The sequence below is a fragment of the Bos indicus x Bos taurus genome, chromosome 6, assembly GCF_003369695.1.
Source record: "Bos indicus x Bos taurus breed Angus x Brahman F1 hybrid chromosome 6, Bos_hybrid_MaternalHap_v2.0, whole genome shotgun sequence".
Taxonomy (NCBI): Eukaryota; Metazoa; Chordata; class Mammalia; order Artiodactyla; family Bovidae; genus Bos; species Bos indicus x Bos taurus.
Genome location: NC_040081.1, coordinates 113,538,626 through 113,553,561, shown reverse-complemented (window position 1 = coordinate 113,553,561; position 14,936 = coordinate 113,538,626). Strand labels below are relative to the sequence as shown.

Genomic DNA, 14,936 nt, shown 5'->3' with positions numbered 1-14,936 from the left:
CTCGCTGGCTGCTGGAGGAGAAGTGAGGCGACCCATGTGAGGGCGTGGTGGCATCACTGCTTTGCAGGTGGCACATCTGGGTCCAGCGACCGAGATGGCCAACGTCATGGCACCCTCCCCCGCAAAGTGCAGGGACCCCTGGCCCGCCCCAGCCTCCGTGACACCACAGTTCTGGGGCCCTGGGTGTATGTTTAGGGAAACATTGACAAAGAGCTTCATAATAAGGCAAACACCGATCGTATGCATTTAATCTTTGTTAAAAGCATCACAAATGATTTATTGATTTTTAAAAAGGAAAAATAAGAAAGAATTTATCGCATCTCTGTTATGTGCATATAGAAGTGTGGGCTCTATCCAGCTGAATGAGACGTTAGCGGTCCAAGCCCAGCCCGCTCTTCCCTGGGGCCCGTGAATACCTGTAGGGCAAAGACGCAGGACCGCAAAACGTGGAACCAGATAAACCCAGACCTACGTGTGGATCTACACGGTTATGGGGACGGAAACGTATTCGGTTATAGATGCCAACTTATTCCCAGGCTCTTGGGTCTGCACACCCAAAATGCTCTTCATAGAAATGATGACATAAAATACGAGAAGAACACAAATAGCTAAAGGGAAGCCCTATCCCATCAGCAAGACAATGCAGCTGAGGGTCAGGAGGTCACAGGGGCGTCATCACCCGGAGGCTCTGCTGTGCTGCGTCCAGGGGCTCCCTGCTGACCTTGACCTGGGACCTGGCCGGCGCTGAAGGTGTCTGACCCTGGAATGAGGCTCACGGGCTGGGTGGGGGTGGATGGCAGGACGCGGGGTTCCCTAAGGGGTCTTTGGAGACGGCAGGCAGGCTGGCGGAGGCAGATGCCCTGAGAACCCAGCCTCTCCCCGCAGCACCCCGCAACTCCCGCACTTCCCCGAGGTTGTGGAGGACGCTGGCACGGCCAGCGGCTCAGCTGGGTGGGCCGCCGCAAGGGGAGGGGGCGCCTCTGCCGCCCTCCCGGCGACCTGCAGCGACCCCTTCTGAACCGGTCTCAGACCCCATTTGCAACACACGGGGCTGGACGCCAGGGTCGCCCCCTCCCGCACGCGGGAGCTGCTCTGGGGGTGCGGATGACCCTCCGCAGGCCGCCTTTCTTTTCTGTGGAAGCGGGCTAAGGCTTCCCACCGTTCCGGGCTTCATCCTGGACTCCTCCTCACGGCCAGCGGGGTCCTAGCCTGGGACCTGGGGTGTCCCCACCTCTGGGAGGACGCTCTGGCCACCGAGAGCCCAGGTGGGAGGGGAGGGGACGCTGACTTCCAGTTTCAAGGCAAAAGGTGAAACCCTGCCCCTAGATGCTCCCGGCGGCCCTGACTCTAGGCATCGGTGAGCGGTGATCGAGGGGGGTCGAACTGTGTGGGAAGCACGGGGTGGGGGTGGGGCTGGCTCCCGGGGCACCTCTGTGGCCCCCTTGCTGTGTGTGACCCTGGGGCAGCCACTCCCTCTCTGCGCCTCAGCGGCTCTGTCTTTAAGACGAGGCGGGCACCACTTGTCGCCCTTCACGCTCTGCCTTTCTAACCTCTCCTGGTTCCTGGGTCTCTACGCGGCTCCCTCTAGAAATGAGGAATCGCAAAGCACTGGGCATCTGTGTCGAGGCGGATCCTGGGCAGGAAGCCTGCACATGGGCCGGCTGGGGGGTGGGGGCGCTGGATCCCTTGGAGGGCGGGGCTGGGGGAGCTTTGCTTTTTTTTAGGGGGGGGGCAGGAGAGAAGGCTGCCAGTGGGGGCGGAGGAGCATTCCTGGGCTTTCGGCAAGGGGGTTCCCAAGAACGGGGGCTACTGCTTGGCAATAAAAAGAGAACAACCTCCCCACCAAAAAAACCGCAAATGGCTACCTAGAGAGGTATTTACATCATCTCTGCAGGTTAAAAAGAGGAAGGGGAGCACGGAGGGAGGCCTGGAGGGTGGCTGGGGGGGACCCCGCAGCAGGCTTTCCGGATTCTGGAGGGGGTGTGCACGACCCACCGCAGAGGGACGGGCGTGGGAGCGGTGGGAGCTGCCCTCCTGGGGGTTCCGAGGAAGAAAGTGGTGACTCGGCGTTCCTCCGGGGAACAGGAGCCCACGGTGCGGGTGATGGAGGCGGAGAGGGGTGGGTGGGGGTTCTGCACTTCTGAGAGTCCGGCAGGCTCACCCCCCAGCCTCAGGGGGCCCGGCCTCGCCTATGAGAAGTCAGGCCTCCTCGCCGGAGTGACGGGGTGTGGGCTGACAGTGTCCAGAGTTGGGGGCCGGGGCGAGGCGGGGCGGGCTTGAGCTGGACGGGGCGGGGGCAGCTGTCGGCTGGCGTGGACGCGGCGGGAGGAGGAGGAGGCTTTCCCGAGGTCTCCGCGGGGGTGCGGGTCCCACCCCGAGCCAGGGGCGCGTGTGGTCCTGGGCCCTCCGCGGGGGATGACGCGGCGGAGAGGAGAGCGTTCCGGGCGCGGCCGCCGGGGCCTCAGCTCACCAGGTAGCTGTGCATCTCCCGGGAGCTGACGCTCAGGACCACGCCCGAGTGGTTCCCTGGAGGAGAGACCGGCGTGAGCGCGCGGCAGGCCCAGCGGCGCGGGACGCGGGCGGCGGCGTGCGGGCGCGGCGCGTGCACCGTGTGCGGCTCCGCCGACGTGCGGGGCATCCCGAGCTTCCTCCCGCCGTGCGGGTCGTGCCTGGACGCGGGTGCGGAGGCGGTGGGGTGGGCGGGTGACTGAGGGCGGGTCTCTCGGTGCCGGCACAAGCAGTGGACCCAGGGGGCCTCGGGGGTGAGGCCGCGCCCGCCACCCGCCCCCACCGCCCCCACTGACCTGCAGAGGGGGCCGGCCCCGGCATCGGCAGCAGGGGGAGGTAGGCGGGGCTCTGTCCCCCCCGGGCAGGGGCCACTGCAGGGCGGCCCGACGAGGCCCCGGGCGGCGGCGGGAGAGAGAAGGGCACAGGGCACCGTCAGAAACGCAGGGGTCCGCCAGGGTCCCGGGCGGGGCCGCGTTCTGAGACCCTCGGGGAGCAGAGGCGTGGCCGCTGGCCGCCTGGAGCCCCCACCTCCCGGGCGCATCGAGACGGAGCGGCCCAGAGGTTCCAGCGGGGCCGTGGGGGCCACGGGGTCGTGAGCCGGCCCCGGGCTTTGGGTCCAAGGTCAGCCACCTGTCCACTGGGCCGCCTGGGTGGGCGACGTCACCTCTGAACCTCACTTCTAGCCGATTAAAAGATGGGGGCCGCGATTCCGCCTCCGAGTCCCAGGGACACGGCAGATACAGGTTGAGGGGATAAAAGAGCAGCGATGACACCCCCCCCCCCCAGGTGGCAGCTTCCTCGGGCCCCACTGGGGACGTCACAGCACCCCAAGGGCGGGGCGTGCAGGGCAGGTGGGGTGCAGAGCGACTGTTAAGGGTCGGGGGAGCTGGGGCCCCAGGGTCTGGACCCCAGCCCGTGGACTCCCACCAGCTGTGTGGCCCTGGCCCCGGGCCAGTCCGGGTCTCAGCTCTGAAAAGGAGTGCCCCTGCTGGGCTATGGAGGAAGCCATGCCGGCTGGAGCACTCAGTGCTCATGCAGCTGGGAGCATTCAGCATTCACGTGGCCTGGAGCACTCAGCGCTCAGGCGACCGGGTGGGCGGCTCCAGTACTCGGGCGGGACTCAGGGCTCCCGGGCCTCAGTCTCCCCGTGGGTTGAGGAGGGAGTGGAGATGGGGCCTGCTGTCCCATCAGAGTGTGTGTCTTCCCCAAAGATGGACAGACTGTGGTCACCTCAACCACAGAGTCAGAACCAAGGGGCAGCAGTGACGGCCAGGCTGTCCCCTCCCTGGTCTCCGCAGCGCAGAGGCCGCAGGCAGGCGCTGGGTGGACGGTGCAGTGGGCTGAGCCAGCTGCTGCGTCATCACTGGCAGAAGCTTCGACGTGGTGGGGCTCAGCCCACGAATGCCAGCTCATGAGAGGCCCCAAGAGAGAACCGGAGGTCGACACAGACCCCCACCCCTAGAGGAGGCCACTAAGCGGGCAGCTGCTCCGTCCTCCCCGCTGGCCACTGGGGGGGGGCAATGGGGTCATGAAACAGATGCTGTACAAACTGTAAAGGGCTGTGCACAGGTGGTTATGTCCGTGTGCGCACGGCCAAGGGCATCGTCTTCCCAGTGACGGGAGGGATGCCGGGAGCGTGGAGGGGGTGACTGTGGGGAGAGGACCCCGGGACCCCCCAGAACACAGCAGCTTTGCCATGGAAGCCAGCGCTCCTGTCTCTCCCACCCCTCAGGGGACTGTGGGGACGGGCGTCTGGGGTCCGGGTCCACTGGCAGCCCCAGGGGACTCCTGCCATCACCTGTCAGAAGGAGAGGACCCAGGGTAGGGCCTGCCCGGCCCCAGGCCTGGCGGTGGTGGTGGAGGGGCTCCCGGCGGAGGGGGTGTTGGGGGCGGGCGTTACCTAGAGTCTGTGGGTGGAGCTCATCCTCTATGAACTCCTCACCCTGGATGGCGCTCTGCACACCCTGGCTGTGGCTCACGGGGCTTGTCATTTCCTGCTCCTTCTCGTTGTGCATCTGGGCATACACGGTCCTGCCGGGGCGTTTCCTGCAAGGCAGGGGGTGGTGGGTGGCGGGGAGATCAGGGCTCTGCCTGGGACGCCTGTCCCTGGAGGCCCCCAGCCCACCCTTCTGTGTGGTGCTCTCATCGCTCCTGGATCTGCCTCCTGCGCCACCTCTGCGCCACGCCACCTCCTCCAGGAAGCCCTCCTGCACCACCTCTGTGCCAAGCCACCTCCTCCAGGAAGCCCTCCGTCCTGTGAGCTCCCACAGCTCTGGGTTTGCCTCTACCCCATCAAGGACCGTCCATCTGTCTCCCCTGAAGCGTGCTGCAGGGAGAGGGTGTTTCTTTATCTCTTTCAGGTCCCTGTCACCCATCACCTCCAGGTTCTGATCAGGTCATCAGGTGTGTGTTTCCACAAGGCATGCGATGCTGACAGGCTCTGAGAGGTGTTTGCTGAGCCCTGCCCAGGCCCTGGGGCGTCCTCTAGTGCCCATCCTCTCCAGGGCAGAGGGAAAGGAGATGGAGGGCACAGCCCCCCTCTGCCTCAGCTGGGACTGGGCTCAGGGCCCTGGGCCGGGCTCCTTCGTGTGTGACGCCCACTTAGTTGGAGTAAAACTCCAAAGGATGCATGGTTCCACTTTACAGATGAGGAAACTGAGGCTCGGTGGGAGGGTGGGCTTCCTCAGAGCCACCATCGGCAGTTCGCCAACAGCGGCAGTTCTCTGGAAATACTGAGATGGCAGGATGCACACTCAGGCCGCGGGGGTGGGTTGGGTCATGATGGGCCCCAGGGGACTACAGCACTCGGTGACTGAGAGCCTCTGAGACTTAGGAGCTGCTTGTTATGCAGGCAGGCCCAGCCAGGCTGACGGCTGCGCCAGCTAGGAAAGTCCAGCTCCCCAAAAAGCTTAAAGCATCCGGACAAATGGGGCACTTCTGTCCATCTGTTCTGCTCTCTTCCCCAGGTGACGCCAGTGCTCTGGGGGCACACTCACCCCCAGAACTGTGCTCCGTCCACTGTTTCCATGGTAACCACCCTCCCATGATTAATTCAGAAATAAGCCCTCAGAGCGCTGGGTGAGCCCAGCGGTCACACCCTTGCCTCTCCTGGGGCCGGCTCCTGGGCTGGGCTCAAGGTCTTCCCTTCCTCCCCGCCCCCTCTGGAGACAAGGTGCCTTTGGGACTATTTACACTGGAGCCATAAATCTGGAGCAACTCATGGGAGCTGCACTCTGGGCCTCGGGGGGTCTGAAGATGGCAAGGTAAAGAGACTGGAATCCTGCCCCTTTCATGCCTGACCTGCCAGGCCTGCCTTCTGCTGCCTGGGTAACTCCTGCCACCCTGCAGTTCTCAGGAGCCCTTCATTTGGTCTCAGTCACGTCGGTCGTGTCCGACTCTTTGTGACCTTATGGGCTGTAGCCCGCCAGGCTCCTCTGTCCACGGGATCCTCCAGGCAGGAGGACTGCGGTGGGTTACCCTGGGAGAAGCCCAAATTCGCCCCAACTAAGGTCCGAGGGGAAAGAGAAGGGGGTGGGGGCCCAAACCCTGAGTCTAGCCCGTGCCTCCAGCACAGCTCTGACCTGGGAGGCAGCGTCTCACCCGTCCTCTCTGCAGCCTCTCGGGACTCACCCACTAACAGCCTGCCTGAGCCAGGCCAGGGCCGGGAGGTTTTCACAAGGTTCCAACTGAACACATCACGGTAAGAAGGGAGATGTGCTCCGGACAATGTCTGCAGGCGACAGGGCCCTGCCTCTGCACCTGCCTGCTTATTCTTCTTCCCTTTCTCCTGCCTCCCTCCTGATTAGTCCCCTTTTACAGATGAGGAAACTGAAGCCCAGGGAGGGAAAGAGACTGGCCAGAGCCGCAGACTGGATGGCGAGCTGGTCTGGGAGGCTGACCCAGCCCTGCTGCCATCTGGGCTGCCCCGCAGGTCGGGAGGGTGGGTCGCCCAGTGTGAATGGTCCTGGAGGACAGAGACCCAGCAGAGTCCTGGGCTGCAGGAGGGACCCTTGGCCTCCAAGGAGCAGGAGCCGGAGGGTCAGGATGTCTCCAGACTGTTCCCAATGGTGACCCTGAGCTAGGAGACCCCGAGGCCACTGGAGTCGAACCAGCCAGATGGGGTGAAACGCGGGGGTCGGATCTCACAGCTGGATTTGCAGGGCATGAGTCTGGCGACACTCTCTGGCCTTTGTGTCCATCCCCAGGCCCCATATCCGGGTAAGATCAGATTCTCCAGCGCCTCCGAGGGTGCCCATGAATAATCCCGGCACTGTGGGCTGTTAAACCCATTTTACAGATGAGGATCGAGGTCAGAGGGGAGGAGGCACCACAGCCCCTCTGATGACCGCACACTGAGCTTGCCACCCACCCAGCCTCATCCTGAGCCCCTGCTGCTCCCACCCTGGGTGTCACTAACCCACCCTGACTCCTTCCCAAAAGAAGCTGGAGTCCCACCCCCCACCTTGCTGTGGGGCGCCTGGCACAGGGCAGCTCTGGCTCAAGCTCGTGGAGGGAAGGGTGGGTGAGCGCTGGGGTGAGCATGGGTGGTGGAGGACACGGCCTGGGGTCAGAGCCGCACTGCTCAGCTATGTTGCTCTGGGACAATCGCTTGACCTCTCTGAGCCTGGGTTTCCTCATCTGTAAAATGGGTGGGGGAGCAGAGGGGAGGATCGGGTGGAAGACGCTCCCTGGCTTGTGAGTGGCCGGCTGCCCTCAGGGACCAAGATGACTCAGGACCAGCACGCGGGTCCAGAGGAGGCCCCCTCCCTGTCCCGTGGCCCATCAAGGGCACAGTCCCAGCCCTCCGTGGCCCTCTGGCCCCGCCCACATGCCCTGTGAGCCCAGGGAGGCCAGGCGGCCTTGCCTTTTGAACTTGTACAGGATGAAGGCCCCGACCGCGAAGAGCCCGCTGACGAAGAGGATCACCACTGCCCAGTAGCCGCCTCCGCCTCCCAGGCTCGGGGGACCTGTGGGCAGAACGGCCTGTGAGCGCTCAGAGTGGGCAGCGGCCGCCCCCGGAACCTGGGACCCCACTGGGTAAAGCCCGGCCCTGGTCCTTCGCCCCCTAGAAAGTGGACACAGCTCCGTCCAGACCGATGCTGGCATGGACATGCGTCTTCACGGAGCAGAAAGCGGCCCTTCAGCTCCTGCCAAGATTCTTGCCCCAGAGCGGAGAGGAGAGTCCGTGGTGGGCATGGGGGCAGAGTGCATCTGAGACCCTGCGTGCGTGCTCAGTCGCTTCAGTCACGTCTGACTCTGTGACCCCATGGACTGTAGCCCGCCAGGCTCGTCTGTCCAAGCGATTCTCCAGGCAAGAATGCTGGAGCGGGGTGCCATGCCCTCCTCCAGGGGGCCTTCCTGACTCAGGGATCGAACCCAGGTCTCTTATGTCTCCTGCACTGGCAGGCGGGTTCTGTACCACTGGTACCACCTGGGAAGCCCCATCTGAGACCCTAAATGACGTAAATTAAAGCAAGAGCTCCATGCGTCCATGGAGAGGGCAGCAAGGCTGACCAGGATTTAACTGAGACGACCACCCGGCCAGGAGGGACATGTGGTCAGCAGAGGGGCCCCCTCTGCCCCCAGTGTACACAGTAGCCAGTGTCGTCTGAGGGGCCTGGACGCCCACTCGTCCCACCTTGCAGAGGCGAGCCCGGCCCGGGCCCTCACCTGTGTCCACGTCCCTCACGGCCACCACGACCCGGACCCCGCCGCGCAGGAGGAAGCTGATCTTCTGTGCTTTCAGCACCTGCTGGATGGCCGTGAGTCTCTGAAAGCACAGAGCGGGGGAATGAGGGGTGTCTTCAGGGTCCCAGCAGGGGGAGTGGGAGAGCTGAGCGGACGTCTGCCCTGACTCTCTGAGGTCAGGGGGTTGGGGGAGGGCCCCTGCACCTCTCCGGGTCTCAGTCACCCCATCTGTAAAATGGGAATGCTAGCCACCAACCAACTCTCACCAAGAACCTCTGAAGGGACACAAGATGATCCAAGCGTCGCCCTGCCCTCAGAGAGCTCCGGCTTTAGTAGGGACCACGGAGTGTGGTAATCCAGGGGTGTCCAGGAGGCCCCTGTCCCCAGAAGTAATCAGGGGAGGCTTCTCGGAGGTGGAAGATCAAGAAGAGGACAAGGAGGGTCAGGGCAGGTGACCCAGGCATGCGAGTGACCCCACACCTGAGGCCAAGAACTCCCAGGGGTGGTGTTGCAAGATCGTGGGGTGGAGGAGGGGCAGTGGGCCTCTGGGCCACCCTACTGCTTTGGGAATTCATAAGCGGGGAGTTTCTGGGGCTCAGAAGGGACTCAATCAGCCCACATGGGTGTCAGGTGTCAGCCTTCTGCACAGGTAGGGGCAGAGGTGCTGGGGAAGTAGGCCCCCAGGGACGGCGGTCCCGTGGCTCCGCTCCCGGGACCTCTGGGCGGGGGACATTCCCTGGGGACTCTGGCCGAGCCTCAGCAGCATTTTGGCCTCTGGGACTCGGCTCCTGTTCACAGAATGAGGGTGCTGGCTTGGCCTGCCGCTTACACAGCTCCCCACCTGGAGGATCTGGGAAGTACCTGGTTCTGCTGCTTGAACCAAGAACAGAAAGGTGCCAGTACATGAGTGGTTGCCAGGGGCTGGAGGGGGGTGACTGCTGGTGGGGCGGGGTTTCCTGTGGGAGGAGTTGGTAACAGTGGTCCCATGGCTGTGAATATACTAAAACCACTGAATGGTACACTTTACAAAAGTAAACATCTCAAAGTAAAAAGAAGAATCAGATCCGCAGCCAAGCTCTGGACTAGTTGTGGGCACCGATGCCCACGCAGACGGTCTGGAGAGAGAGACCAGCGCTGAGGCAGGGCTGCAGCATGGCTCGCAGGACCCCTGAGTGTGGGTGGTAGTGCCCATTTTACAGACGAGGGAAGCGAGGCTCAGTGAGACCCCTGCCAGGAAGCACAGTGTGGGCATGGTGCCCACCCCCGCTCTGGCTGCAGAGCCGTGCTCGAGCCACACCCAGGTGGCCTCCGGGTGGACCCTTGACTGTGAAGGGCATCCACATCTGAACCCGGGGCTCCCAACCACACCCCAGGCTCTCGGCACCTCTCTGTCCTCAGGTCATCGTGAGGATTCGTACAAGCATCTCGCATGGCACCCCGAGACCTGAGCTCTGCACACAGCAGACTCCCTAGGATTGGCTGCTGGCAGTGGACGGGTGTGCGGCTAAGGCTTCTCCCTTACTTTGGGCACATGATTTACTCTGAGCACTCAGGACACTGGGGGAAGTTCAGTTCAGGCGCTCAGTCGTGTCTGACTCCGTGACCCCAAGGACTGCAGCACGCTAGGCCTCCCTGTCCATCACCAACTCCCAGAGTTTACTCAAACTCATGTCCATTGAGATGGTGATGCCATCCAACCATCTCATCCTCTGTCGTCCCCTTCTCCTCCTGCCCTCAGTCTTTCCCAGCATCAGGGTCTTTTCCAATGAGTCAGCTCTAACCATCAGGTGACCAAAGTATTGGAGTTTCAGCTTTAGCATCAATCCTTCCAATTAATATTCAGGACTGGTTTCCTTTAGGATGGACTGGTTGGATCTCCTTGCAGTCCAAGGGACTCTCAAGAGTCTTCTCCAATACCACAGTTCAAAAGCATCAATTCTTTGGTGTTCAGCTTTCTTATAGTCCAAATCTCACATCCATACATGACTCCTGGAAAAACCTAGCCTTGCTTAGACAGACCTTTGTTGTCTAAGGAATGTCTCTGCTTTTTAATATGCTGTCTAGGTTGGTTATAACTTTCCTTCCAACGAGTAAGCGTCTTTTAATTTCATGGCTGCAGTAACCTTCTGCAGTGATTTTGGAGCCCCCCAAAATAAAGTCTCTCACTGTTTCCACTGTTTCCCCATCTATTTGCCATGAAGTGATGGGACCGGATGCCATGATCTTTGTTTTCTGAATGTTGAGCTTTAAGCCAACTTTTTCACTCTCCTCTTTTACTTTCATCAAGAGGCTCTTTAGTTCTTCTTCACTTTCTGCCGTAAGGGTGGTGTCATCTGCATATCTGAGATTATTGATATTTCTCCCGGCAATCTTGATTCCAGCTTGATTCCAGTGTTTCTCATGATGTACTCTGCATATAAGTTAAATAAGCAGGGTGACAATATACAGCCTTGACATACTCCTTTTCCTATTTGGAACCAGACTGTTGTTCCATGTCCAGTTCTAACTGTGGCTTCCTGACCTGCATATAGGTTTCTCATGAGGGAACGGGGGGAGTCCCCGCGGTTTACTCCGAGCACCCACGACAGTGGGGGAGTACTTTGTGGTTCACTCTAGCACTCGGAGTCTTTTCCAATGAGTCAACTCTTCGCATGAGGTGGCCAAAGTACTGGAGTTTCAGCTTTTTTGCTGTGCTTCATGGGGTAGCAAAGAGTTGGACACGACTGAGGGACTGAACTGAACTGAACTAGCACTCAGGACAACGGGGAGAGTACCCCACGGTTTACTCTGAGCACTCAGCACAATGGGGGGAGTACCCCCGCTCCTTTCCTTCTAACCCTCACTCTAAAGTGCCCCCAGTGGGTGCAGCCTCCCAGCCAAGTGCTGGCAGCCGGGACCCGTGCAGTCTTCCCCAACCTTCACCCAGCCTCTACTCTCAGATCCTCATCTGAGAAGTGGGTCAATGACTCTCAACCAGCTGCTGGCCAACGTCCGGAGACACCTATCATCAGGGCTCAGGCTTGGCTGGGAGCCCCAGGTTCAGATGTGGATGCCCTTCAGGAAGGGCTGTGGGTCAGGCCGGCACAGTCAAGGGTCCACCCGGAGGCCTCCCGGGCATGGCTCGAGCACGGCTCTGCAGCCAGAGCGGTGGTGGGCACCATGCCTGCACTGTGCTTCCTGGTGGGGGTCTCACTGAGCCTCGCCCCCTCGTCTGTAAAATGGGCGCTACCACCCACACACAGGGGTGCTGCGGGCCGTGCTGCAGCCCCGCCTCAGCATTGGTCACTCTTTCCAGACCGTCTGTGTGGACATCTGTGTCCGCGACTAGTCCAGAGCTTGGCTGTGGTTCTGATTGTTCTTTTTTTTTTGGAGATATTTACTTTTGTAAAGTGTACCATTCGGCGGTTTTTAGTATATATTCACAGTCACGTGATCACTACTACCGTTTAACTCCTCCCAAAGGACGCTTTCATCCTCCCAGGGCAAACCCTGCCCCACCAGCAGTCACCGCCCTGCCCCCCCAGCCCCTGGCAACCACTCCTGCGTGGTCTCTGGATTTGCCGATTCGGACATTTCGTATAAATGGAATCGCACATCAGTGGCTTTTTTATGACCATCTTCTTTCATTTTGCATCATGCTCGGGTTCACCCAAGTTGCAGCCTGGATCAGAATGTCACTCCTGTTTGCGGCTGAGTAATGTTCTGCTGTGCGTCTGGGCCGCCTCCTCCTCGCCCAGTCGTCTGCGGGTGGGCATTTGGGTTGCTTCTACTTTGGGTTCACGGACACCCGTGCACGAGTGTGTGTGTAGACACACATTTTTACTTCTCTTCGGTACATCCCTGGGGAGTGACGCTGCCGTGTTATGTGGTAGCTTCGTGTTTGAAGATCTGCCAGACAGCTTCTACGGCGGCCGCACCATTTTCCGTTCCATCTCAGCAGTGACCGAGGGGCCAAGTCCCTCCACGTCCTCACCCACACTCGTCAGTGTCTGCTTGTTGTGGAACTACAGCCGCCCTGGAAGGCGTGAAGGGCTCCCCTTTCACCTTTCAGTCCCAATCCTAGTTGGATGTCCTGAAACCAGGTCCTGGAGGCCCCTGGGTGGTGCTCACCCCTCGCAGTGAGGCTGGGGTGGTGCGACCAGGTCCAGCCGAAGAAATGGGAGTGAAATTGGCACGTGCCCGTTGTGGGGCTGGTCCAGCCCGGTGCCCGGCCCCCCGCCCACTCCTCCACCACCGAGACGCTGAGGTAGCCCCAAGGGGGAGGAGGGACAGCGATCGGTGAGAGATAGGCCTTTACGTGCTGAAGAGTGACTGAGGTCCCCGTGCTTGTCGGGTATCACCATCAGACCCTACGCCACGCGGGGGGCACCCGGCCCAGCAGCCGCGGGAGGTACCTTGTCACTGGTGAGGCTCCTCTTCCTCGTGGGCCTGGGAGGCGGCAGGAGCACGTGCAGGTCGGCCAAGGTGGGCAGCCCTGGCTTTACCACCGTCACCATCAGCTCCTCAGGGATGCTGGTCTCCTGCGGGGACACGGAGCCCCTCTGATGCACCAGCGTGCCTCCTCTGTCCCCGGCTGTGCTCCAGGGCCCCCACGATCACTCTCCAACCCCACGTGACCTGTCCGAGTCTCGGCCGTTCTTGACCCCTGCCTGGCATGGGGGTGGCCCCGGCACCCTTTGGCGTCATCGTCCACCTCCCGCATCCCTGCCCTCCTGGGCCCTCAGCCTTTCGCCCCCACCACAGTGTCTGCTTGCCCAGGGCTGCCCCCCTTCAGCTCAGTTCTCCCACCACCACCAGGTGAGCAGCCCCTCCCTCGCTTGCTGTCCTCCCAGGCGTCAGGGCTCCTGAGCATGCAGCTCCCTCAACCCACAAAGCTCTGCTTCCGGGAAGTCCCACTCCATACACATCCATCTGGAAAACTCCTATTCACCCTTCAGTGCCCAAGATAATACTACCCGAATTCTTAATGGGCCAAAGGGAGGCATGGCCATGGTGAGCGTCAGCCTGGGACAACCCTGGATGACTCTAGGGGGCTGTGCCTTCTCCCACTGGGGGGTCAGGGACCTCGAGTGCCCCATGCCCACCCTGCCTTTGTCTTCTGTGAGCTCCCTGACGGTAGACACGGCAGAGACTTGTCTCTCTGTCTACCGTATCTAGCAGTGAGTAAATGAGAATCACTTTAAAGAGATTCTGGACCATTGGAGGAGGGCGACTGCGTCTTGTGCAAACAGCCGGTGCTCACTAGATGTGCATGGAGCATGCGGCCCTGCCCCTCCCCCACAAGAGGATGCTCCGACCCCGTGTCCCCCAGGGCCAGGTGAAAGGATCCTAAGTGGCTTCCAAGCACTGTTGTCGGCGGACCCAAAGGACAGATAATTAGGACGCAGGGCAGCCTGCCCGTCCCCCCTGTCCCCTGCCCTGAGGACTCCGGCCCCCGCCCCCCACTTCCCTGGGGTACCCACAGCCCATAAGAAGGGCAGGGGCTCTGCCACGGGTGGGCTGGGTACCTTGGAGAGGAGCCGGGACACCACGAGGCCAACGTCTTCCCTCCACTCGGGGGTGTTGGGGTTGTGAGCGTCCAGGTCCTTGGAAAACTGCAGAGGCACGACCTGAAATTGATCTGGAAAGAGGCGGAGTCGGGAGAGTGTCGCCGCCCTGCTCCCTTCACAGCTGGGGCCACACCCCCTGGCTGGTCCAGGGCTGGCCCTGGGGGTGGATCCTGCCACCCACCGTGTGCCAGCAGCTGCCCCCGGCAGGGCTCACTGCACTGCGGCCGTTTAATAATAATAATAACAACAACAACTACAGTGACAACGATGAGGCCAGCGGTGCTGACCTGGGAGGGAGAGCCAAGCCTGCTCTGTGACTTCCCCATCAACCCTCGAGGACAGACAAGCTTGGCCTTCCGTCTCCCAGGGATCCACGGAGTTTGACCGGGCTGTCCCCCTACCAGAATAAGAGTCCCTGGAGAGCAGAGTCCACCCGCCCCCTGCCTTCCACCTTCTCTTTCTCTCAAATTCCCCAGGGCCCCCAACTCAGACACCTCTTCTAAACCAACAAGCAGCAGGTGGTGAAAGAAAGACCGAGCCCTGGGAGCCTCAGAGTGAACTGTCCTCTCTCCATTTAGCTCCGGAGCTTCGGTTTCCTCATTTGTAAAGTGGGAGGGGGCTCTGCAAGGGTGAGCAGTCAAAGGGACAGGTGCCTCATGAACGTGCAGTGCGGGTGGAGGTGAGTGTTTCAAGGACCCGGGCTCGGGGTGCGGTGCCCACAGGCTCGGGAGTGAACAATGGCCAAGGGCTGTCCCCTGAATACTTAAACGATGGCTGCTGTCCATGCAGATGCTGTTCTTACAGCAAAATAAGGTTTTTATCGGCACGATAAAGAGAGGAACATGGCTCTGGGTGGTGGGACGCTTCCATTCTGAGGACTAATTTTCGGTTGCAACTGTCTCCTGGGGGCGAGGCTCACAGCCTCCCAGCAGGGAATAGATAAATCGGACACAGATTCAGAGCAGGACTCCCAACAAAGTCAATATCCCATGTCCTTTGAGATGTAATCGCGTGACAGTCCTCAGATGTCAGGGTGCTGAGGACAGGTGCCTGCGGGGGGTGGGGGCGAGGGGAGGGAGACCCGGTGCTCAGTCCCAGCTCTGTCCCCTGACGCGTGACCTCGCCAAGCCCCTCAGCGGCATCCTCACTTGTGTCCTGTGGGGCCCGTGAGTGCCCCGTGCACAGGAGTCG

The 14,936-nt window shown here is 61.3% G+C and overlaps 1 protein-coding gene across 2 annotated transcripts in view; it reads right to left on the bottom strand.

Annotated features, from left to right (window-relative positions):
- Positions 1-221: 221 nt before the first annotated feature.
- The window catches only part of SORCS2 (sortilin related VPS10 domain containing receptor 2), a 495,738-nt gene continuing 481,023 nt past the window's right edge, over positions 222-14,936 (bottom strand). The window contains exons 22-28 of one of the 2 annotated variants that reach the window (XM_027545110.1): positions 13,704-13,816; positions 12,591-12,716; positions 8,179-8,278; positions 7,373-7,475; positions 4,409-4,554; positions 2,805-2,879; positions 222-2,526 (exon numbers count right to left, since the gene is read on the bottom strand). In XM_027545110.1, coding sequence (XP_027400911.1) covers positions 2,462-2,526; positions 2,805-2,879; positions 4,409-4,554; positions 7,373-7,475; positions 8,179-8,278; positions 12,591-12,716; positions 13,704-13,816 — 728 coding nt within the window. In that variant the 3' untranslated portion in view covers positions 222-2,461. The remainder of the gene's footprint in view (positions 2,527-2,804; positions 2,880-4,408; positions 4,555-7,372; positions 7,476-8,178; positions 8,279-12,590; positions 12,717-13,703; positions 13,817-14,936) is intronic. The other variant, XM_027545111.1, reaches the window with a different exon arrangement.